General features: G+C 41.7%; 1 protein-coding gene across 1 annotated transcript in view; it reads right to left on the bottom strand.

Annotated features, from left to right (window-relative positions):
• Positions 1-5,968: 5,968 nt before the first annotated feature.
• Positions 5,969-23,797, bottom strand: part of LOC134633746 (neurotrypsin-like) — a 37,613-nt gene continuing 19,784 nt past the window's right edge. The window contains exons 3-14 of the mRNA XM_063482753.1: positions 23,068-23,310; positions 20,772-20,910; positions 20,504-20,682; positions 20,202-20,349; positions 15,419-15,597; positions 14,947-15,088; positions 14,567-14,787; positions 13,188-13,329; positions 12,814-13,092; positions 12,015-12,137; positions 11,634-11,902; positions 5,969-9,516 (exon numbers count right to left, since the gene is read on the bottom strand). Coding sequence (XP_063338823.1) covers positions 8,981-9,516; positions 11,634-11,902; positions 12,015-12,137; positions 12,814-13,092; positions 13,188-13,329; positions 14,567-14,787; positions 14,947-15,088; positions 15,419-15,597; positions 20,202-20,349; positions 20,504-20,682; positions 20,772-20,910; positions 23,068-23,310 — 2,600 coding nt within the window. The 3' untranslated portion in view covers positions 5,969-8,980. The remainder of the gene's footprint in view (positions 9,517-11,633; positions 11,903-12,014; positions 12,138-12,813; positions 13,093-13,187; positions 13,330-14,566; positions 14,788-14,946; positions 15,089-15,418; positions 15,598-20,201; positions 20,350-20,503; positions 20,683-20,771; positions 20,911-23,067; positions 23,311-23,797) is intronic.

Raw genomic sequence — 23,797 nt, 5'->3', positions numbered from 1 at the left:
GTTTGTCTTCAGAGTCATTTATTGTCGCGAGGATTGTCACAGAGTGCTTCAACACAAGCCGATGTCAATATGATGCACTCATGATGCACTCATCTGTCATCAGTACAGTTGGATTCCTGTCCTTTGTGGCAAACATTCCTCTTAGATTTTGGTCCATCTTGACATGACAGCATCACACAGCTGCTGCACATCCATGACGATTCTGGTGACTGGAGGCTTTTTGAGTACAGTGAACTCGCTGTCATGTTCAAGAAGTCAATTTGAGATGATCAAAGCTTTCTGACATGACATGTTATCCTGCTGGAAGCAGCCATCAGAAGAAGGCAACACTGAGGTCAAAGGGATGGACGTGGGGTATTCTTCGGTATTTAAACAATGCTTCATTGGTATTAAAGCCCCCAAAAGTGTGCTAAACAGTGCACACTACACCAACACCAGCCTGAACTATAAGTACAAATTAGGATGGATCCAATTTTTACACCAAATTCTGACCCTACCATTCAAGTATTACAGCCGAAGAGACTTTTCAGACCACACAGATCAGTCTTCTGTTGCCCAATTTTGGCAATTCAGTGCAACTTGTAGCCTCAGCTTCCTGTTTTGTTTTAGCTGACACGACTGGCAGCCGGTGTGATCTTTGCTGCTGTAGCCCATGTGCTTTAATAAACGTTTGATGTGTTGTACGTCCAGAGACACTCCTCTGCGTACCTTGGTTGGAATGAGTGGTTTGTGTCTAATCTGGCCATTCTCCTCTGAGATCAACAGGCGTTTTCACCAAGAGAGTTGCCACACACTGAATAGTTTCTTTTTTAATCAGACTGTTATTTGTAAACCTAAAGATGGTTGTGTGGGGAAAATCACAGAAAAGCAGATCAGGGTGGACCACTTAAATCCTTTCTTTTCCTTTCTGATGGTCAGTTTGGACTTCAGCAGGTTGTCTTGACCAGGTGTAATGTGCTAAAATGCATTGGTTTGCATTGGCCCCAGTGGGTCCCGGAGGATAATAATACTACAGTGCTGACCTGTTTTTCATTCAATTCAACTTAGATTCTTTTTTGTTGCTATTTTTTTTTAACTTCGTGAAAGCCACTGTCATATGAAAACATTTTTGTCCTTTTTCTTAAAAAGAAAAAAAATCTTAGCAGAAAGGTATCCATCGCTTGCACTCCATCCATTCCCAGACAGAGGAACCTGCCAAAAACCCTTTGTGTTTACCCAGTGTGCTTTCTGTCACCATGGTCGCTCATACTTGTCCTGAAATCACCAAATTTGGCGCTAATAGAGATGTAACACACTTTGCAGATTATGTAACACTGCAACATTGATTAGTTATGCTGAAAATCTCTGCTCCCATACTCGCTTTTGGGGAATTTTAGGAAGGATACTAGTTTGTCCCAGGCGATGTTAGAGGAGACACTGGCTTGCTGCAGGAGGAAGATTTTGATTAGAGCAGAGTTAAACAAACTGGCAGTAGGTTGTGTGTCACTGGTTGGCAGGATGCACTGAGCAACAACAGCTGGCATAATATTTGCCCTCTGAACAGGACTGTCATCGCATCACGAATTCAGATTAAGCCCCGAGTAACACTGCAAAGCCTGCAGGCCATTAACATACATACAGACTAAAGCAATCGCTGCTCAGTTGCTCGTGCATCTTCCCTTCTCACCACTTCAGCCTTTACCATTTTCCAGTGGTCTTATTTGAGCCGAACACTGAAGTGTTGAGTAATGCTTCAGCTTCATTTAAAAAGGTTTTGTGCTGTTATTTATGATGGTCCCGGTTATTTTAAGGGTCTGGCTTGTGTGTGTGTGAATCTGGGATGTAGGACAGCTCCCCCTGGTTCCTTTGCTTTCTGTGTGATTAATGAGAAGAGCTCTGCAGTTGGTTAACTTCCACACTTATACTTACTTTATCAAAGACACAGAAAGGGAGGAACTCTGGAGGGAATGTGTCTTGTTAGCTCTCTCTGACCTCTGACTTTTTAGTGCCAATGAAATTAGGAGAAAAGCCAGAACAAGTCTCCTGAATGTAAATTACTTTTGACTTTGCTGAGGTCTTAAAGGACTTTTCCCCGTCTTTCATTCTTTCATCTCAGAGTTTGTAAAAGTCTTTTCAATCATGCTCAGCTTTTGTGGCAAGGTGATCCTGGAAAATGCTTGTAACTACTTAAAAAACATCATATAAAATCACACATTTTCCACCAAGGCGTGCCGGTATCCAGTCCACAAACCCGCTCCACCCATTTCGGTTGTTGTCAGCCTCGCACAAACAAAATCCCTCAGCCTAAGGTGGTAACCACCGATGTCACTACCACTAGAAACTCACCAGTGACTCATAGATACAGCCCACAGATTCTATCCACTGTGAGTTTATTTGGTTAGTTTACAAAACTGGAAACGTTTTAAAATATAAGTTTTAAAAATAATGGTGAGAAAAGAGCAAATGTCCCAGCTTTCAACATCAAGTGTCCAGGTGAAATATGTGTGCTCACTGACAGCTGCAAGTCCCAAAAGTCAGCACATCAAAAAGTTCAAAATGCTTTTAAAGTCCATCGATGTTTTGTGCCCAAAATCCAGCCATCTTATAACACCTCGGAGCATTTACTGGGGACAGTTACAGGGACATAAAAACTGAAATTTGACAAAAACCACTTAAAAGGTTTGCTGACTTCACCCCAAAATAATGTTTTTAAACTCTTTTTAACCCCTAAAAGTTAAACTTGTACCACTGTCTTTGCTGTTGCAGAGTTCTCTTTTAGATTTCAGTGTCTCTGGCAGTAGAAAAAGCAAAGTTTCAAAGGCTATCACAGGAAACAGCACAGCTAAGAGGGGGGAGGGGGGGGGTGTTGTATGTGTGTTAGAATAAATTCGGTATCTTAACACTTTTCACTCCAGATCTTTTGTCTCATAAAGCTTTTACAAAAGTCCTTGAAGCCCAAAAACTGTTAACAACGCATCAGACCATTTCATCATGCAACCATGAGCATCAGCATTGCAGTTTATTTTGCGTTATTCCTGCACACAGCACCCCGATACTGTATATCTTCTCAGGTGTTTATTCTTGTGTAGATGAGCCACACCACAATGTAAGTCTACTAAAACATAAAGTGTTTGAACATCTGAACATATTACCTTAAGTCTGACAGGACTGAAATGCCCACTTTTGAACCTTAATCCTGTTAATGTGTACAATACATATCTTGATATTAAGTTTTTACAAGGATTATAGCCATAGGATCTGTGCTACAGGGTAAATATGGGTTGAGTTCTTCATTCAAAGTCTAGAATGAGTGCAAACACGCTCCGTCCTGCTAAGCAAGTCCAGAAGAGGGCTGCGATTCTTGTGCAACCTGTGGTCCACAGTGACCTTAAGATTGCACAGCATGTCTTTCTCTTCAGGCCTTCAACCCTGTGGAGGCTCCAGGTGACTCTCATACAAAGATGTCAGGCGTTCAAGGAGAAATTCTGTAAAAGTGCAGCTCTCGCAGGCTTCACCTCCATCCACTGTGGCAGGTTTGTCTGTGCTTCTTTCTTTTATTCCTTTAAACTGATCCGAGACCTGCTTGCAGTTTGCAAACTAGCAGTGGTCATTATTGTCCCAGCAGGCCTCACAGAAGTTGAGGAAACATTGCAACAGACATGGGCTCAGTGAAGACCTCAGAGGTTGAGCACTGAAACTGTTCTTCACACCAGAGACTGCTGCAGGAAGCCATGGCGGCAAGCTTACGTAAACCACAATGTTACTTCCTGGAAAACAATATCAGCTTTTGTTTTTCATCTCCGAGCTCGTGTTTTCTTTGCCCTGATACTCAAACACACTGAATAAGCCAGATTAACTTGGCTCTAATCTTTCAGTTAAAGGTGAACTAACATATTATCTTGTATCCTACCGAAGGCCCACATAACACTGGCTCGCACAGATGCATCCACTCACCTGAGGGTATGAATGCAGCCCATACACGTGCTCTGCAAGCTTAAATTAGAAAATGACACAGCAATTATCCGTGTGCACGCACCACTGTGTGCTGTTTCTCTATAGCTCATCATTATCTGTCTGAACTTTTGCTCTGGTGTTTGTGTCAGTATTACCGCTGCTGACCCTGTTTTAGGCAGACGTGATTAACACTTTGAAGGCAAATGTTGAATGTTGAAACTCCAGGAGGATGAAAAAGGGCTGTATGAATACAAAAGTATTGATGAAAATTTATATCATTTATTTATGTTTTTATATTTACCATTTATTTCTTACATTTGACAGATTTATCAGACAATTTAAGTTGTGTTACTTGGAAAATTCTTTTTTTTTTTTTGTTTTTTCGATCATATATACACTCATCTGACACATTATCGACCGATTGCTGATCAGATATCTTATCCTCCCATCAATGCATTTACACATGTAGACAGTAAAGATATCCATCCTTTTATAACCACCAGAGTGCATTTGGGGTATGGTGGGATGGGATCAAACATGTGACTGCTCAGATGCTCAATTTCACACTTTTTTTTCTATTATTGGCTTTCTATGACATCAGAGGGAGGGGATGTCCCTAATATGGTCATCTGCTGTTTGTGAGGGGCAGCCAATCAAAAGAAAGGCAGTTTAAAGGGAGAGGAGCTAAGGCAGAGGACCCAGTACAAGTTAAATAAGGATTATTTTGAACTGTAAGTCAGATAAAACTACCTTTTTTTTCTAGTTGTTTTTTTGTTTTGTTTTTTGCATTGTGGTATAAGTACCCTTAAATGAGAATAAATTGTACTATTTCATCCACGTCTGAAATAAAAGGAATAAAGGGAAAATTAAGGAAAGGTTACAAGAAGACAAACAGTAAGAAAGATAAAAAGCAAAGATTTTTTATACACTTTAATTAAAGTGTTAATCCAATATTCCCAGCCCAAATTCAAATTTGGATCCCAATAATCGCATCCCATCTTGTTCAAAACATTAGCATCATTAGTCAGATTTATAAATAATTAGCCTTGTCCCAACAAAACCATCTCAATTATACTCGTTATAAATCACTTGTTCTACAGTTTTCAATAGTCTGGTCAATCCAGTCCAGCAAGGGTATCCTCTGATCCCCTTTTATTTCAGTGGGGAGCCCATTCCAACAAAAGAAGAGATTAACAGCGCTCATGGGTGACTGAGAGCAGCAGCTAAGCAGATTTACTTTTCAATTACTTGGACGGTAGAAACGTTTTGTAAGCAATCTCCCACTTTTTTTCCCCCCAGTTTATAAAATCCATGTTTCTAGTATGGAAACCAACCAAGATGATGAAAACCAGAAAGATGTTTTTGTAGTTTAATATTTCTTAGTGGAAAGTGTTGAGACAATATAATCTAATGCAGCGGTCCCCATCCGCGGGCCATGGACCGGTCCATCAGTCATTTGGTACCGGGCCGCAAAGTTGAGGCTCGGGTGTAAAATTGATGGTGTTCATGGCTTTTAATTGTTATTTTTTTTTTAACGTTAACTCGGTTTCCCTGGCTCTTTGTGTGTTATGAATAAATCTTCTTTTTTGGTACCGTTACTGCTTTTATTTTGTTGTATTTATCCGCGACACCTTAAAGGTCAGTCAGTGAAAATATTGTCAGACAAGGTTAAGGACCGCTGATCTAATGGACATGAAAACATAGACTGTAAATAAAAGATGGACAAAACCACTCGTTTAGATTTTTTACAATTTGAAATTTAGCATGTGGACCACATTTTTCTTTTCTTCTTGGCGTGAGAAGTGCCCATGTGTAGAATAAAGTACAGTCAATAAAAGTAACCAAACCACCGTTTCAGGTTCTAAACATATTAATTCACTCCCTTTCAGAGCCTCAAGTGGTCATTAGAGGAACTGCATTTCTTAGCTCTTTTCTTGTTTTCTTGCCACATGGGGAAAACAGAGTTCAGGAAAGCTAATTAATAAATATCTAGTGCTAAAAACAGAGACGACAGCAACACTCACTTGTTCTCAGCAGGTACACATTTTTAATACTCAACCATGATTCAGCACATTACACTGAGGAGCAGCTGATGGGTTTAACACAGGCAAAGCAAGAGTACATCTGAAACCCTTTAGCCTGTCTGCGCCCTCATCACCCAGCCAGAGACATACAGTATTTACATGAACCAACAGGATCTGCATGGTCAAACAGCAAGTCTGTGGTAGCAGGGCTTGAGTTTATGTACAGGATTATAACAACAGGCTTGGAGAAATGTTGGAGTTGAAGGTTACAGGATGCTTCACGACACAATGGTTCACAGTATATTAAGCACAAGTCCATACACTTACAGCATAAACAGTATAAAAAGAACCACCAGGGTCCCTGATGGACCCTGTTAAAATAGAGCAATGTCGCCATCTTCTGGTCAGATCACACATCTGCTCAGAGAACAACAGATCAGACAACGTTTAACTTCACCAGCTCGGCTATCTAATTCAGTCAAGAATGAATGCAGAACACGTACTATCTAAATGCAGAAGTAGCAGCTAGCTATCTGTCTATCTGAGGACCTGTCTATTTATCTATCTAGAGCCAGTACAAAAAGATATTTATGACCCAACAGTCAGCTTCCAATGGCTTTAAAAGGAGAGTCCTGTACAATTTTAAAGGACCATACCAATGTTTTTGCACATTTTAGCTCTTTAAACAAGTCCAGTACACTTAATGCAACCGTGGACTTATTTCTAAACAAAGTTGTTGTCATTCAGCCACCGTTTCCTTTGTTTTCCTGCTCAGACATCAGAAATCAATGAGCAGACTCCTGAAGCTGTTTGTTCTATGCTGTTATCATAGGATGAGCGGCCTGGTTTACCCCTCAACTACTCTGAGAAAATATCTACAGATAAGACATTTAGTGTGAGGAATTTTGATTTTGTATTGCACAAAAATCACATTAATTAACAACTCATTAGCCACAGCCAAAAGAAAATCATTATCATTATTATAAAATTGTATTTTAACCATTTTTTAAAATTTATTTCATTTAACCAAGAATAATATGCATTTTGTTGTTATTACAGGTTCTGGCATAATAGAAAAATTCAAACATTTCTGTCATATAATGTAACACACAATGATTAAATTTCTCATATGTATTTCAGTTTTTCTTATTTCCTATTGGTTGTATTGGGTTAGTCTAAGTTTGTGTGATATTTGCAGCTTACTGCAAATATCAATGATCAAGATGAAGCACATAATAATTCCTTACTTTGCACGATTGTACTTTATCACTACATCAGTTTGTTAAGGTAGAGGTCTGTCCATAAATATTTGGACAATAAGATTTTTTTTTCTTTGCCTCTGCACACCATCGCAGTGGATTTTCAATCACGCAATCAATATGTGGTTGAAGTGCAGAGACTCAGCTTTAATTCAAGGGGTTTTACTAAAGTATTCCATTAACTGTTTGGGAATTACAGCCATTTTAAAACATATTAACTGGACAAACCAGCATTATTTTCAATATAGCGGTTGTTTTTAATTCTTGGATCAAAACCCCGCCTGAAGTCTAAAACCTATGGACAACACCAAATGCTTGGCTTCCTCCGGTGCAAAGCTCTGACAGAACTTGATGAGTGTTTCTCTCCTTCTTCATACATTTGTCTTCCCATCATTCTGCCACAAGTTAATCTTGGTTTCATCTGTCCCTCTGTTTTCTGGCAAAGCCTAATCTGGCCTTGTTGTTCTTGAGTGTAATCAGAATGTCCCAGATTGCTGATTTGGCCATTCCTAAAGTTTTTCCTATCTCTCTGATGGATTTATTTTGGTTCTTCAGCCCAATGATGGTCACCTTCACTTTCATTGCTTTGTGCCTTAAGTGTTTCAGTGAACAGCTACCAAATGCAGGGTCAACACTTAAAATCAACTTTGGATCTTTTATCTGTTTAATTTATCATAGAAAAATTAGGGAACTGCCCTATCTGGTCATGAGACTGTTTGTCAGTCAATCGTACAGCAACTTTGTATTAATAATTCCCAAACAGTTGATGCAATACTTACAATAATAATTACTACAATGATCAGACAGTCCCCTGTAAGTACAATGTTGGCAACAATGGGAAGGAAGAACTCAATTTTACCAGGAAGAGACCTCCGGGTCAACCAGGATCAGGGAGAGACCATGATTGGTTGAGAGGTGAGGTGAAAGGAAGGAAGATAAAGGAGATTACAAGGAGATTGGCTCAGTAAGGCATTAATAAGCGCTTTAAAAGGGGCAAATAAGGTTAATCTATCCAAATAAGAAACAAGCTAACGGAGAACGTGTGTAATGCAAAGTGACCTCATTTGTAATAAATGCACTAAAACTTGCTAAATCAGTGGTATGGTCCTGAGTTAAGTAGCTTAGTCATGGGTCCAAATGAACAACTGCACTTTCACCAGTAAAGGTATAAGACAACAGCCTGAAGAGAGAAGCCCTGTTTGAAAAAGAAAGCCACATCTGGATTTTTATAAAAACCTAATGTGGGACGAGCCTCACCTTCTGTGAGGAGTTTGGAGTTTATCTACATTAATCATCTCAAAGGGACATCAGTGATGGTCGGTCAGCCTTTGTACTTGATGTTTTGCTCTTTTTCTTAAGCTCACACAATGTAAATAGGTGAAATTAGCATAGATTCTTGTGTGACCGTCTTAAAATTTCCCCCCGGAATATTTTACGCGAGCAGTAGATTCCTTAAAGTACATGCAATTCGGATTTTTTTTTATTTTCAGTAAAAGGGCCTGATCGGCGTGCTGATAAATCTGTCGACCTGTTTCGCTCTAAACGGGCTGAAACTCACACGTCGAGCACCGCAAATGACCCGTACAGCTCAGGAAAGCCTGCCCACAGCACACACCTGCGATTCACGAAGACTGAGTTCAGATTTGACAGACGGCCGTTTGCACTGACTGAAGTTTGGGAGCATCTTTCTTTTCTTTTCCTCATCCTTTAACCCTCCTCAGGTGGTCACATGGCACAGGTGGTAAGCCAACGGCACGGCCTCAATCAGACCAGAATTTGTGTGTTTGCGTCCTCCGCCCGGCTTGTGTGTGTGTTTTTGGTGTGTGAATGATGAGAGTGTGTGTGTTTAATCTCATTGATTTCATTTGATGGCTGCTGATCGTGTGTGTGTTTGCCGTGCGTGTGGAAGGACACATCTTTGCCCTCGCTGTGCATGTGTGTTATGTCATTGTGTGGCAGATCTTCTTGTATATGTGCGTTTGGAGCCTCCGGGCGTGCTCGCACGTTGATGACCTCGTCGATCCAGCTCCTGAAGCGGCTGACTCGCGTGTAGAGCGCAGGTGAGGAGGGATCAGCGCAGCCGTAACCCCCGGCGACAACGCCAGTGAGGATCCATCGACCTGTCTCCACCTGACACACTAACCCGCCTCCAGAGTTGCCCTGGCAACTGTTGTCATGGAGGAGGCTGGTGTCTGGAGGACTGCCAGCACACAGGGTGCCGTGACTGGAGAAACTGTTGCCATAGCGCTTCTTACATTGCCATGACGACATCAGAGGGACCCAGGAAGCAAGAACAGAGTCTAGAAGAAGAGAGAAAAGACAACAGGATTACAAATACTAAAGCAAACAGCTGATTAAGGCGATGCTACAGGTATAAATATGTTTTTATACTCATTTTGGGCCGTGGTGTATAACATGTTAGACCAAAGGACTCATTAGTGCTGTGTTTAAGCACATGAGAGAGTACCAACAGAGCATGCTCACATCTGCAATCGATAACTTATAAACTGATTTTAGAAACAGAACATAAAGTCATCTTTCTGCCCGGCTGGGTTAATGTTCATCTCTGATCTCCAACTATCTTTCAGGGGTGTATCTAGAAGAGTCGCATAGAGTGGCACCAACCCTTCCTGAACCCCCACCCCACCAAAGCAACTGGAGCAGAGTACCATTAATCTTATAGTCCCCAAAACCACTGGGTGAGAGCATGGATAGAGCCAGCATATGTTACAGAGTATATTTATTCAAGTACTTGTACTATGCTGCGTTCTGATTTTACTCCATCACATTCTGAATGTGAATATTCAACTTCATACTCCATTTACTTAACGTTTTAGTTACTTATAACTTCTCAGATTAATTGCATTATTTTAGATCAAGCTACTGAGGAATATATAGAAGTATTTAAAATCATCAACATATCACTAATTCAATAATTAATAATAACAATATTATACTAATACTTTACTAATTTTGGGTTTTGCTGCTGTAGCCCATCTGCTTTAACTACGGTTGGATAAAGGTGTTGTTGGCATTCATTGTATGAACTACTGATCCTTATAGTAAGAATCTGACAATCTGTTTAAACAAGGTCTTGAAAATTGATGTTGTTCTGTGATCAGTACCTTAATTTTTCAGTTATTCAAGATTATTGTTACATTTTCCTCTTTGCATGTTATCATAAAAATGTAATCACTCTGTGAAGGCCTTCAGTTCGAAATGTCGCAGCAAAATAAAACAATAATTTTGAATATGGCTTTATCCAACATTTATATTTCTGCTTTGGAAAAAGTCTGCAAATTAGAGCATTTTTAGAAAGATTACAGCAGCTCTGTGAAGCCGTGATTATGCGGGGGAGGGGGGGGGGGGGACTCAAGCTTACATGTTTAGTTTACCTTGTTAGTATTCTAATGTAAGCCCTAACTTTTGCTAATTAGCACCCGATAGTACAGAAGCAGCTGATGGTAATGCCATTGTTGTACAAGTATTTGAACAAAGACGATGAAATGTGATGGGATCTCCAGAGTTATTAAAATTCATCTTGTGGGAGGGCTTAGATGTGCGTGTGTCATGTTTTCTGTTTTTTCGTTGCCTTTTGTGTTACGTAGCCTGATGATTGATGTGCATTTTGCTAATTTTTTTGTCGGTATGAATTAGCTCTACTGCATGTGATAACTGAGACAATTCTTTTTCATTTTCAAGCAGCTGCTGTAACTGGCTTCACCAGACGACAGATACAAATGAACCTTTAGAGTCATGGCTCATTTACAGTTATTTTCCTATTGGTCAATTAGCACTTTCACTGTTAATTAAACAAAATCAAATCACAGGGAATGAAATGAAATGCAGTTTCCTGTTAATCCATGTACCACTGAGGGCTAGTTCCATCAAACACTGCACATATTAACCACATGGTGGCGCCAGAGGAAAAGTTAGGAACTCATCGATGTCATTGTGATTTGTTTGCATTGGAAAAGGGAAACCTGTATTAAATTTCATAGTAATTTCATAGCAATCCGGCCACATGTTGGTGGGATCCTGCTCCTGACACTAGTCCAGCTCCTCTGCTCTCTCATTTATATCCTGTCCTCTATAAAATACTGATGTGAAGATTTGCTGATTTTCACTGTTCTATACGTTTGTTTGTTGAATGTTAGACTGTCATTAAAGATGTTACTACAGATGTAACTAAACAGATTTTCAGAATGAAAGTGTTTCTGATTTGTAGCCCAGCACCCTCTATAAAACTTACTGGTCAAAGTAAACCTCAAAAATTCCACAATTCCAGGTTATTCTTGTACTTCTGCAAATTTGTGCACCTGTGTTGAAACACACTACTCACAAACTGGTGATCTTCTCCACCCAGATGTTTCATCTAAAACATATTTTCAGACTTTATCTTTATATAACTGCCTACCTGGACCCGCCCAGCCAGCTGTAACCGTGACCACACAAGAAGATGGAGTACTTCCCCCTGAGTCTGTGTCAGCGGCAGGAAGGCATGCTGCATTGGTGTTGGGCTCAAAGGTCAGACAGTGATTCTTCGAGCTAGGTAGCTTAAGTAAAGCCAGATCGTGTCCACCGCTCTGACCCTTAAACTTCCTGTGAACCACCACCTGCTCCGGTGTGAGGCGCCGCTCGGACCCCCCAACTATCACCACGTACCGGGACGGATCGCCGCCAAACCTTCAGGAGAGAGACAGAAGCAACTTAAGGGTGATTTACACTTGTGTATTACTACGCTGAGTGATTCCACTGCAGTGTAGAAACTAATTTATTAATATTGCTTTGGATTTACCTGGTGACACAGTATGCAGATGTCAGGGCCCAACAGGGGCTGATCAGAGTGCCACTGCAGAGAGGACTGCTGTCTTCTTCCTGAGACCGAAGCCACACAGACACCTGCCATGGCCACGTGGTCCTGAGCAAGAAGAACGAACAGATCAAAACTACTTCCTGCTTCTCTTTTTGATCTTTTTGCCCTTTCAAATGAACTTTTGTTCAACATATAAATGTCAGTCAAACCAAAATAACCACAAAATATGTGATGTTTTCCAACTCGGAAGGAAAAGTTGTGCAAGATTCACCAGCTAGCCAAACGTTTCATATGTCTGCTCTGGGAGCAGCAGGTCCAAGTCAGACACACCACGGAAAAGAGGAGCCGGGGTGGAGGTGGGTTGCAAAGCAGCTTGCAGGCAGGCAAAAGCAATTTAAATAGTGTGTCTTATATGAAATTTACTAACTGGATGTATAGAAAGAGATCAACTCAGCCATCAGCTTTTTTCTACTTTTTATAAATTGCATACAAATTATTATAAACTAAGAATCTTAGAAAACCCGTTTTTAATAGTATTAATCCTGTAAGTCCTGCATGTGCTGTATGCTGTGATTTCTGTGAAAGCCACAGGTTGCATGAATAATCCAGCGGACTGGGAGGTGAGCCAAATATTTTGAATATATATATATATATTTGTCTATCCAGTTAAGCCACCAATGAGAATATTTTTGAGAATATTTTAGAGAAAATGGTCTGAGAAGTGAAGCAAAACAGGTTTAAATTTTCATTAATTCTATTTTACCTGATTTTTTCCCTCTACCTGAGTATGTTTTCCTCTCCCTGATTCCTCCTCTTGCCATCTTCCTCGGCCATCTTCCTCAGCCCACAGCTCGGCTCTTCAGGCTTAATCTGTGCCGTTGATTCTCGTGGCGTGATGTCACACCGTACCCCTGCATCCTCCCTTCGTCTGCAGCCCTGGATGCTCTGGCCCAGAGAGGGACACTCGCCTAGGAACTCCTCTTTCCCTGTGCACCTCACCTGGTCCAGGTGGACGGGTCCTTTCCCCTGACCGAACCCTCCAGCTGCAACCGCTCGACCGCTGGGGATGACACATATTCAAGAAGATGTGACTTTATGGTATGTTTTTGTTTTCACTAAAACTGTCATCTCTCATTCACCCACACAAACATTAACCTGTGTCCAAGCTGTCTGCACACCACGGCTGCGTTCAGATCGTTCCAGCCTGAGTCGCAAATACTTCCCCAGTCACCATGGAGATACACTTCGACTCGACCTTCCTTCCTGCTGCTGCCACCCACAAGACGCACCAGGGGACCTAACCAAAAAAAAAGAAAAGAAAAACAACGCTCATTCATATTCATGCCTGCGCATCTACAGAGACGGAGGTAGCTGTATGTCCGCTGACGGTGTTAAATGTCATCCAGTGTCTCTTTATCCGGCCGCTGTTCTCATTCTAATGGACTGTGTGTGTCGACAGGAGAAGCAGGACCTCTGGAGAACAGAGCCAGTAACATCGCTTTATTTTCACAGCTGTCAGCATGTGACATGTAAACCATTTGGACAGAAAAACACCAGTGTAAACAAGGAAGGCAGGCAGCATGCGAGCAGCGGTCTGCAGCAACATCTTGCCTTTTTGTGGCAAAATAAATTTCAGCACCACCAAATTTCTGCAGTGCGGTGCAATGATACTCCTGGTTTAGCTGGTTTATTTCTTCCACTATATGAAAAAGAAAATAAACTCTTTAAAATTGTGATTATGTTCTGAGACAGGAAATATATCTTTGTAAATTTAATTCAAGTTATTATTTTTAAAACCTGATCTTTATTTTTGTCCATACAAACACTGGGTATGAGTGGCTTAAAGGGTGAGGAGGAGAGCTCTGGAGGTTTGCCAGTTTGGGGAAATAAATCTAAGTGGTGAGTGCTGCTGCTGTGATGTCCTTCGGCAAGGCGGTAGTCTCAAGTTGTTCACAACAAAGGCTGTATATAAATGATGACTTACAGTTGGTTTAAACTTCTGCATTCAATCTGCGTCGTATGTGTGCAATAACTCCCCTGAAACAGCTGTGACTACTCCGATTGGCCTGTTCAGTACCACAGATTCCTCCTATGCATTTCTGACTACGTTTTCCTTGCAGTTTTTTTTTAGCATTTATTAGTTATTATTGAGAGAATAACAGCCATCGCCTCAATATAAGGTCTCACAGATGTCAGAATCTGTCAATTCCTGGTGGGACACTGCTGAAACTATCAGGAAGGATGTGATGGAATCACAAAAAGTGGAAAACCTTGAGTGACAAACATGTTTGCCTCAAAAGATGCTCATAACACAAAGCAGGGATCCAGCAGTGAAAATTTTCCCAGGAATGTATTTGTCTACCTGACTCCCTCTCACTTAAAAACATCATGTGACACTACCAGAATGTATTAGAGGTGTGTAAAGGACGGATCCTGAGGAAAATTATCCTGAAAGTTAAAAATGTTTCAGAATTTAAAAAACGAATCGGCTGATTCATCCTAAACTACCGCATGAAATCATCCCCATCACTCACCTGTGGAAGGTGCGATGACCGGCACCTCATTAGTCCCCTCGTCGGACCTTCCTCTGCAGCGAACACCGACGTCCTCGCTGTGGGAGCAGTCGGTCCGTCCCCAGATCCCATGTTGGCAATCCAGCAGCGAGGTTTCAGATCCCTCGCACTGGACATCGTCCAGGAGGATCAGGCCCACGCCCTCGCCAAACGTCCCATCAGATACGACCTCAGCGTGACCCCTGGAGATGGAGAAGAGTTTATCATCTACTTATAAAGTGTTCAAAATGCAAACAACAGTCTTCTAAGTGGTAACTATGGCAAACTTGGGGTGCAAAAAGTGCAGCTGCAATTTTCACTGAAAAAAGCTGCATGCAAAAATACTAAAACTGTGTTCATACCTGTAACCCAGCTGCCTGCAGACCACCTCTGCATGCTGCTGGGTCCAGTGGTCATCACACACCGTCCCCCAGTCACCGTTATGAAACACTTCGACTCGGCCCTCCCAGGGACTGTCTCCTCCAACCAGACGCACCACACCGTCTGAAACATTTTGTGGTTATAAGCAAAGATCTGATCCTCTTTTCTCAAAGGGAAGATTCTGTTTTATAGATGCTACATCTGAAATTAATATTAAAATGTGTTTTTTTGGCTTAATTATTGATCAGAGTTTGGTCACATGTATTGATATGTTACTGCTCAGCTCACATAAATCCTGTTCCTACTTGTCACAAACAGGATGTTGCTGCTCTATGCAGTAATGATTTATTGATGTTCGGAGCCCGGCGGCTATAAATAGCAGCTTTAAGCTCATCAGTGTGTACAATTGCTATGTGTGACTGTGTATATGTGTGTGTGTTTGGGTGCGTGTACCTGTATAAGGGCTGCAGGAGACCCCAGCGTCCTCCATGTGGTCACAGTTGTGCTGCTCCCAGTTGCCATGAGGACACTGATCCAGGAACAGCTCGTTTCCTGTGCATTTCACCGCATCCAGCAGGATGGGACCTGAACCCTGACCGAAGTGAGCCCAGGACCAGGCTTTCGCCACACCGCTACAACACAAACACACACACAGAAGGTTTTTCCAGAAGGTTACTTAAGATCAGATAAGTATATTGTCTTAAGGAGCAGAGAGGGCAGACCTGAGAATAAATAGGCCATTAATAAATAGTTAAAAACCAATTACCTCAAAACCTCATTTTATTTATCAGGTTAACTGACAGAGGGAAACATCTAAATTGATGGCAGTTTTTACTTAAACAAAGGGATCAGATAAAATGCTGTCAGGCAGCCAAACAGTGAATAGTACAAAACTGTCGTCCCACAACATTTGTGTTGGGGTGATTTGTTAAATGTTGTCATTGTTGTGCTTAAATTTGTAAACCTTGTCTTAAACTGCATGTTTAGATATTCTTCTGTTCTCCTCCCCCACATGCAGGATGGTGGAGGACGTTATAGCTATAATGTTTAACTGCAGGCACATTCCATCTAAAGCTTCTGGTTTCCTTATCTGGTAAGGGATGGTTGCTCCCTGCCATTTAGGGGCTCGCCTGTGCTTGTATATGGCGAACCATTAAAGGGGTTAAGCCATATACAGGTGAGGGGAGATGACCTTTGGATAACTAGGAAATATGGTCGAACAGTTGTAAGCATATATTGTGTGGCAGGAAGTCACATCTACAGAGACACATACACACATACACACACACACACGCACTCACGTGCTTGCACATGCATGCACACACAGTGCCTTAGGTTTTACGATACACCACAGGGGTTTTACAGTGAGGGGTTGTGTAACGGAGTAAAAGCTGTGAGGGGAGACTGGAGCTTTGGAGTTGGCTACAGGTGTGCTTGTGTTAGCTCTGTGAGCGCAGTCTCCCCTTGGAAGTAAAACGTACGAGTGGATCTTGTGTTCTGTTCGCAGTCTCTCGTGGTCTGATTCCAGCAGGGTCGCATGTTTAGACCCAACAATTTGGCATTGATAAAGCTACACAGTGTCGCACAAAACGATCAGCTTTCCCAGGAGGACGATTCATCAACACAAAATCTGTCAGTCTACTGGATATAACTCTGAAAAACACGACTACGACAAAAAAAATACTCTAAAGATGCTCTTTGAATAAATAAAATCATCCAAAATAATAAACTGCTTTTTTTAGTGATGTCTTCTTAATCCCAGCTTGCTATAAAAAGCCCTTTTGTGTTTCTGCTTGTGCTAAAAGTGATGTTTAACCTAAAAATAGCATGCAGCAGGTTTGTTAAAAAGAAAAGTAAAACATATCAAACTACAAAATGGTGCAGGAAAACCATCAACTAATTATTTGTTATTTATAAATATGGAAAAATAGGAAGAATCAGAGTACGGGAAGCAGGGGAAGGGCTGGAAATTATCTAGAAATGATTTTATAAAGTGAAATTTATTCAGTACAGCTTCTTAAACTTTAAAAGGCGCACAGATTCTGAACACTTTGCCATCAAATCTTAAAAATTTTAATTAACAGGCAAAATTATGGCTTGTGTGGTCTTTGTTGCTGTTTTCTGTTTGATCTGATATTTGCATTGATATATTGTGTCTTTAAAAAGCCCAACCAGGGACACGGTCTGCAAGGTAGCTGTGGCTAAACGTTTTATATGCACTGTATAGTTGCATTCTGTTTAAATGCACTCGTGTTAACATGTGTTGTTTAAATTTTACAAATAAACATTGTATAAACAAAATACAAATACGGGTGGTTAATGTATACTGAACATTTGTAATTACAGCCTCTCAGATATAATTTTTAAAAAAAATTCTTATTTTCTTTCATATGAATCATCAATTCATTAGTGAATTATTTATTAGTGTAATAATTTGCTTTTTTTAATCAGTTAAAAAAAAGTAAAACCTTGTGTTTTTCATTCATTACTTACATTTAATGTTTTTACTTCTCCATTTTCCTCATTATATTTAAAAACTTGCACTTCCAATTAAAGTACTAAATGCAGAACTCTTACTTGTAATTGATTATTGTCACAGATTTGAGTTTTTCTTCCTCTGCTGTTTGTTCACAGGGAGGAGGAGTGTTAGCTAGTGCCAGCATGCAAAGTGTCTAAATGTTTGACACATATTCTCTATCTACTGCAGAGCGAAACAAAAAACAAATACAATCCATGTGGGGAAAAACAAATCGCGTTTTGTTTTGCGTGTCAAAACACATCAGCGCACAGCTGTACACAGCTGTGTGGGAACCTGTGCATCAGTGTCAGGACATCTATTATTTACAGGCAGAAACACAGATGGTGAGGCGTCCCCCGGTGTTTCGGGAGATGAAATGCAACCTCGTGTTAAACATGGAGGAAGTTCTTTCTCTTTGCAGCTACAAGTTCACTTTCTTCTCCGTAGGGTTTACACTCTGTGTGTGAGGAAGTATTTTCAAGATGAGACAAACTGTAATCTGCTCTGCTGGAGAATCCTGAACATCTCCAGCTTACTCAACGGCATCTGATAAATAATTCAATTTTAAATCATTTTTTGGATTTTAAAGCTACTGGCAGCTGAATGTACCCTATATTTGTATCATCCACAATGGCCCATCAATTCAGTCATTTTCAGCTGCCACACTGCAAACCTGCAAATCTTGTGTAATTGTGGTGCCATTAGTCTTTCCACTGAGAGAGAGACAAATACACACCTGCCAAAGCAAAAGGTGCAGTCAAAAAGTTATGCAACTCCACACATAAAAAGCATAAGGTGGACCGGATTTACATTTGGCTGCTATCCCCCTGAAGGTCGTCTCCTTGAGCAGCCCTGCAACAACCTGCACACTTGGGATATGTGCTGGATCTCCTCCACTGAGTCAAAAAGGCGACACTTTAAGGACAAAGTCACAAGGAGCCAAATCGGGCATCTAGGGCAGGTGGCGTGATACATTTGTTTTAAATTTTACATTTTAGCTAATAAAAATCCTGCATTTCCAATGTGCCGCTTGCTCTTTCTCCATTAAGATGCATCAAGCAGTTACAGTAATCTAAATGCAGTCAGAGACCCTGGGGGAGTTCAATACACAGCACACAACCCCATGTTTATATACCATGTTCAAAAAATTAAGGGAACACACAAACATCACAGTATACACAACGTTAATTAAACTTCAGGGATATCAATCTTTCGATTTGGAACCATAAACCACTGTGAAACCATTTCATCTGCTTTAGCGCAAATAAAATTGACAACAGGTGCACTGGAGAGGCAGCAACAACTGTCCCAAAAAGGGAATGTGTCATGGTCCATGGGAACAGGTAGTGTTCGGGTTGACTCAGTGGCCACGCCTTCGGGCTGGGTCGCATCGCACCTGTATTCCATCCGAGGCAATTACTGGAGAACTATTTCACCCAGCGCGGACGGTTGCTCCACGCCAGTCCGTTAGTCACTCTTAGTGGTCACCGTCTGGCAATTGAAGATATCTCCTGCCTATCCTCATGCCTGTTTTGCGCGCAAGAGAACTCCCTCAGTCTCCATCTCTCCCTCCTTGGATTTTTTCCCACGGACACCCTCCCATCCGAGCCCCACGGTCTGACTCTGATTGTAAGCCGCAGCATTCTAATTCTGGTTTAGTTTTGACTCTCTCCTTTCCTGCACACAAGTAATTGTTCCCCTTTCTGTTGCAGCTTCCCACGGTCCAAATCACAGCTTCCCAGGGAATTTCAGTTCCTCGGCTTGAGTTTTATTCTCGTTCCCTTGGTTGTTCCTGATCATTTATGTTAGAGAAATAAATCTGTACATAGTTCCTGTGAATTTTGTTTTGAGTCTGCTTTTTGATCCCCACTCTGTGTGTATGAACCTTGGTTCATGACAGAATGGTTTTGCAGGTGGTGGCCACAGAATACTACACTCTGAGTGTTGTACAGATGCTCCAGTTCCTTCAGGCTGGGGTATCCATAAGTCCCGTCACAGGAAGGTCTGCTGTGTCTCCGGGCTGTTACAAGAGGAGAGCTGGGCACGGCTATAGAAGGGCAAGCCAGCAGCTGAACTGTTATCTACTTCTTTGTTTGAGTACGATTGTACAACCAGGAGGATCACTGTCAGACCGACACAGGGACCTGCAGCGGGCTACTCAAGTTCATTCTTCTAGCCTAACTGTCGCAAACAGACTTTGAGGGGTGCATGAGCACTCATCATCTTTAGGCAGTGCCAGTGGCACCCGGTTCTCTTTACCAATGAGACCAGGTTCATGCTGAGAACATGTGACAGACATAAAAGACTCTGCAGGTACCGCAGTACACATTATGCTGCCTGCTACTTTAGGAGTACACTTATCCCCTGAAAACTGTTTGGCCTCTTATTCGTGAGCAGAGACCGAGCCGGTGACGATCCTTGACATGAAAGTCGGGTCAACTTGCCAGGTGGTGAGAACAGGACATACAGGGAGTGATCTATAAATAGAAGCAGTTCTGGACCTGGTCCAGAAGTGCACAAGGAGAAGACCTTAAAGGGGATAGAAAGCCAATTTAAAACAGGCATAGTGTTTGCTTTCTTCATTTGTACATTTGTGGCTCTCCTACTACAGTAGGTGTCTCTGTGGCCTGAGGCTCACAACGTAACCTTTAAACTAGGACAAAGATCAAAATGTTACCATACATCTCTTATCTAGTTGTGGTGGAGGTGTGAACGTACCCAAAACCGAGCTGTCTGCACACCACCTCTGCATCCCTGTCGTCCCACTGGTCATCGCAGATAGAGCCCCACCTTCCTGCATGAAACACCTCCACACGACCTTCGAAGTCTTCCTCACCTCCAACCAGTCGCAGAGGAGGGCCACTGCCTGAGAGGAGTTTAAAAGATGGCATGAGATCCAGCAGCATCCACCTTGAATGCTCTCACACACATTTTATTGGAACCGAATCACTCTGTGCCTCTTATGTATGGGCCGAAACATTCAGGTGCGTTTGCCACGACATTGTGGAAGTCACACTGACCTTCTGGTGGTGCGCACACCACTGCTGCTTCGTTTCCATGGCTACAGTCACCAGTGACGAACATCCTGCTCCGGCACTTACTCAGGGTGTTCTCATCACCGCGGCAACCCAGACGTTCATAGTGAAATAGGCCAGAGCCCGAGCCGAACTGAGAGTGCTGCAACGCTGTGCCGATATCGCTGAAAATAGAAATGTCACCGGGGAGAATGAACTTTTTACATCAGTCACACGTCACTGTAACTCTTAGCAGATGTTTCATCTGACCTACCCCAGACCCAGCTGTCTGCAGATCACACTGGCATCCCGGTCTGTCCAGTGAGAGTCGCACACTGCTCCCCACTGGCCGTTCAGGTAAACCTCAACTCGCCCGCTGCCAGAGATCGAGCTGCCAACCAGACGTGTAGCACCTAAAATCACAAACACACAAATTTTAATGATCAGAAAACTCAAAAATTCACAATGGCAACACAAGTAGATAATAAACATAATTCTGACATAATAACCCAAATAAGTCCAGCACAAACTCGTCTTCACAGGCATCACACATACTGTGAGGTTAACCGCTTATCAAGGTGTTTGTTATGATTCAGTTATTAGATTGTGATCGTATCTCTGGCAGAGCTCCACTGTTTGATTCAATATTCAGCACTGAACACCTCTACATCACTTTATCAAGCACTTGTCTGTTGACACATCCTGCAGACAAACATTAGCATTCCTTTGAAGTTTGGTTTCAGGTGTATCTAAAACCGACAGTCATCCTTTAAACTCGTTTGTCCAGAGGGGAATATCTGTCTCTTCAAATGCTAATCCCTCCAGTACATCCAACAGCTCGTAATCATCTGTGGCTGTCTGTTGTTTCATAGCAAATATATAGCTATACAAAACTGAACTTGTTTTCCCAGCAGGCTACTTTTGCAAGATGACACAAAACCAGTGGCCTGTTTAAAAAAAAAAAAAGCATTTACATTTATCAGATAAAATTAACTCACCAGACACTTTGTTAGGTACACCATGTGGAAACAACTCAGTGTATTTAGTCAAAATGATGCTGTTGAAGTTAAAACTGAGCAACAGAAAGTGGATAAAATGTGATTTTAGTGACTTTGAATGTGGCATGGTTGTTGGTATTAGACAGGCTGGTATTTGAGGAACTGCTGACCTACTTGGATTTTCCCACACAACCATCTCTAAGGTTTACAGAGACTGGTCTGAAAAAGAAAAAATATGTAGTGAGCAGAAGCATGGACCTCTGTCGTGCTACTACTCATTACAACCAAGGTATGCAGAAGAGCATCTCTGAACATACTACATGTAGAACCTTGACGCAGATGGACTACAGCAGAAGAAGAAAACACCGTGTGTCCTTCCTGTCAGCTAAGAACAGGAAACAGAGGCTACAGTTTGCATGGGCTCACCAGAAGTGGGCAATTTGAGTTGCCTGGTCTGATGAGTCTTGATTTCTGCTGCAACACACACATGGTAGTGTCAGAACATTTTGTAAACAACATGAAAGCATTCCAGCAGGATAACGTGCTGAGTCACAAAGATCAGATATTCTCAAACTGGTTTCTTGAACTGACTGAGTGAGTCCACAGTCACCAGATCTCAGTCCAACTGAGCACATTTGGAATGTGGTGGAACAGGAGATTCACATCACTAATGTGATGCTATCATGTCAGTAGGTACCAACATCTCTGAGGATTGTTTCCAACATCTAGATGAATTTGAGCCACAAACAACTGAAGCAGTTGTGAAGGAAAAAAGGGGGACCCTCAGTGTCAGGTGAGTGTAAATAAATACTAAAAGCCCCACAATCACATGGATTTGAAAGCAGTTATTCTATTAAATACATTAAGTTGATAGAAAGACCATGTTGGTAACATTTGAAATACCTGGAACTCTAATCAGTTTAGAAATTGGTTGTTGAGCCAGTCAGAGGCTTAATTTTAAATTGAGTAATACTGATATAGAAAGTTTAGATTTTACATGCCAGAAACCAGATTTAGAAATTATTCTCCATTACAAGAGGAACTGGGGTTCGGTTTGTGACTGTTTTACTGTAATTGGAGCCACAATTTACAAAATGAACATCCTGCTGATTTAAAGAACTCTTCAAACTTGTATTGAGAATATAAACTCATCAGGAAAATGTTTACTAAAATAAATAAAATGAAAAACAGCGTCACATTCCCCTTTTGGACATTTAAAATAATGCAGTTTAAGGAACTTGTGCATAAAGGGTCGACACGTTATTGCAGCTCAGTCATTAATCAGTCATGAATGCCAAGTATCAATAGAATTGTATCTTTACACACCAAATTTCTTTGGATTTTGAATTGTTGCAGTTGTTTTGCAGATATTATCTTTTACATAAAAGAGTATCTTCCCTTCTTTTTGGTGTGAAAACCTTGTGAACAGCTTAACCAACAACTAACAAATGTTTCATTTGAATCTGCTGGGGGGGGGGAATGAGTACAGCACTAAATGTGGAATGAAATCATTTAAAGGTCAACTCTTGTTTTTAATCATGCATGAACTGTTCAGAGCATCTGTGGATATACCCTGGTGGCAGTCGCAGTAGGCCCAGCCAATTGCTCCTGAGTTCTGTCGGAAGAAACACCACGGGTTGGACTCGCGATCCGGGTTCCTGCAGTAGTTGTGGTCACCCAGGCCGCGGCCCGGGTACTGCATGACATAGTCTGGAAACTCAGTCCATTTCAGACAGGGGGCACCAGAGTCCGTCTGCGACACGGTGCCGTTGTAGTATCCCAGTTCTGTGAATCCCTCAGAGCATGACAGAGGCACTGCACACCAAAGGGAGAGGAGAGTAAGTAAATGTTGAGGAAGATGAGAGAATGAGATGTTTTGGATGAAAGGACGGGTATTTGGGTCAGCGAGGACAATGAGAATAAAAGAGATAGTTTGGGAAAAGAGAGGTGAAATGGGAGTAAAACGGGTCTTATTCAAATCACATTATCCCCGTGTCTTTATTATATCTTAACATAAAACCCTACATGGATGATTCTCCAGTACTGCAGCAGGATCCCCTCTAAGGCATTCAACCACACTGATCCATGGTGAACTGGGGAAATTTCCATGACCCTGAACCTCCTTATTTAACACGGTGGTGGCCAGATACTGCCAGTAATCTTCTCTGAGAGGGAGGAATGGGTGAGTGAAGCTTCGACAGTCTGAGAGAGAAACTGCTGACATCAAAGTGTAGCAAAATTAGGCCACAAAATGTAGAGCAGGTTTTGTGCTGCAGCTGATTAAAACGCACACAGAACGCGC

This window comes from Pelmatolapia mariae, linkage group LG8 (assembly GCF_036321145.2).
Source record: "Pelmatolapia mariae isolate MD_Pm_ZW linkage group LG8, Pm_UMD_F_2, whole genome shotgun sequence".
Taxonomy (NCBI): Eukaryota; Metazoa; Chordata; class Actinopteri; order Cichliformes; family Cichlidae; genus Pelmatolapia; species Pelmatolapia mariae.
The sequence above is the reverse complement of the archived record's forward strand: the minus strand, read 5'-3'. Positions and strand labels throughout refer to the sequence as shown.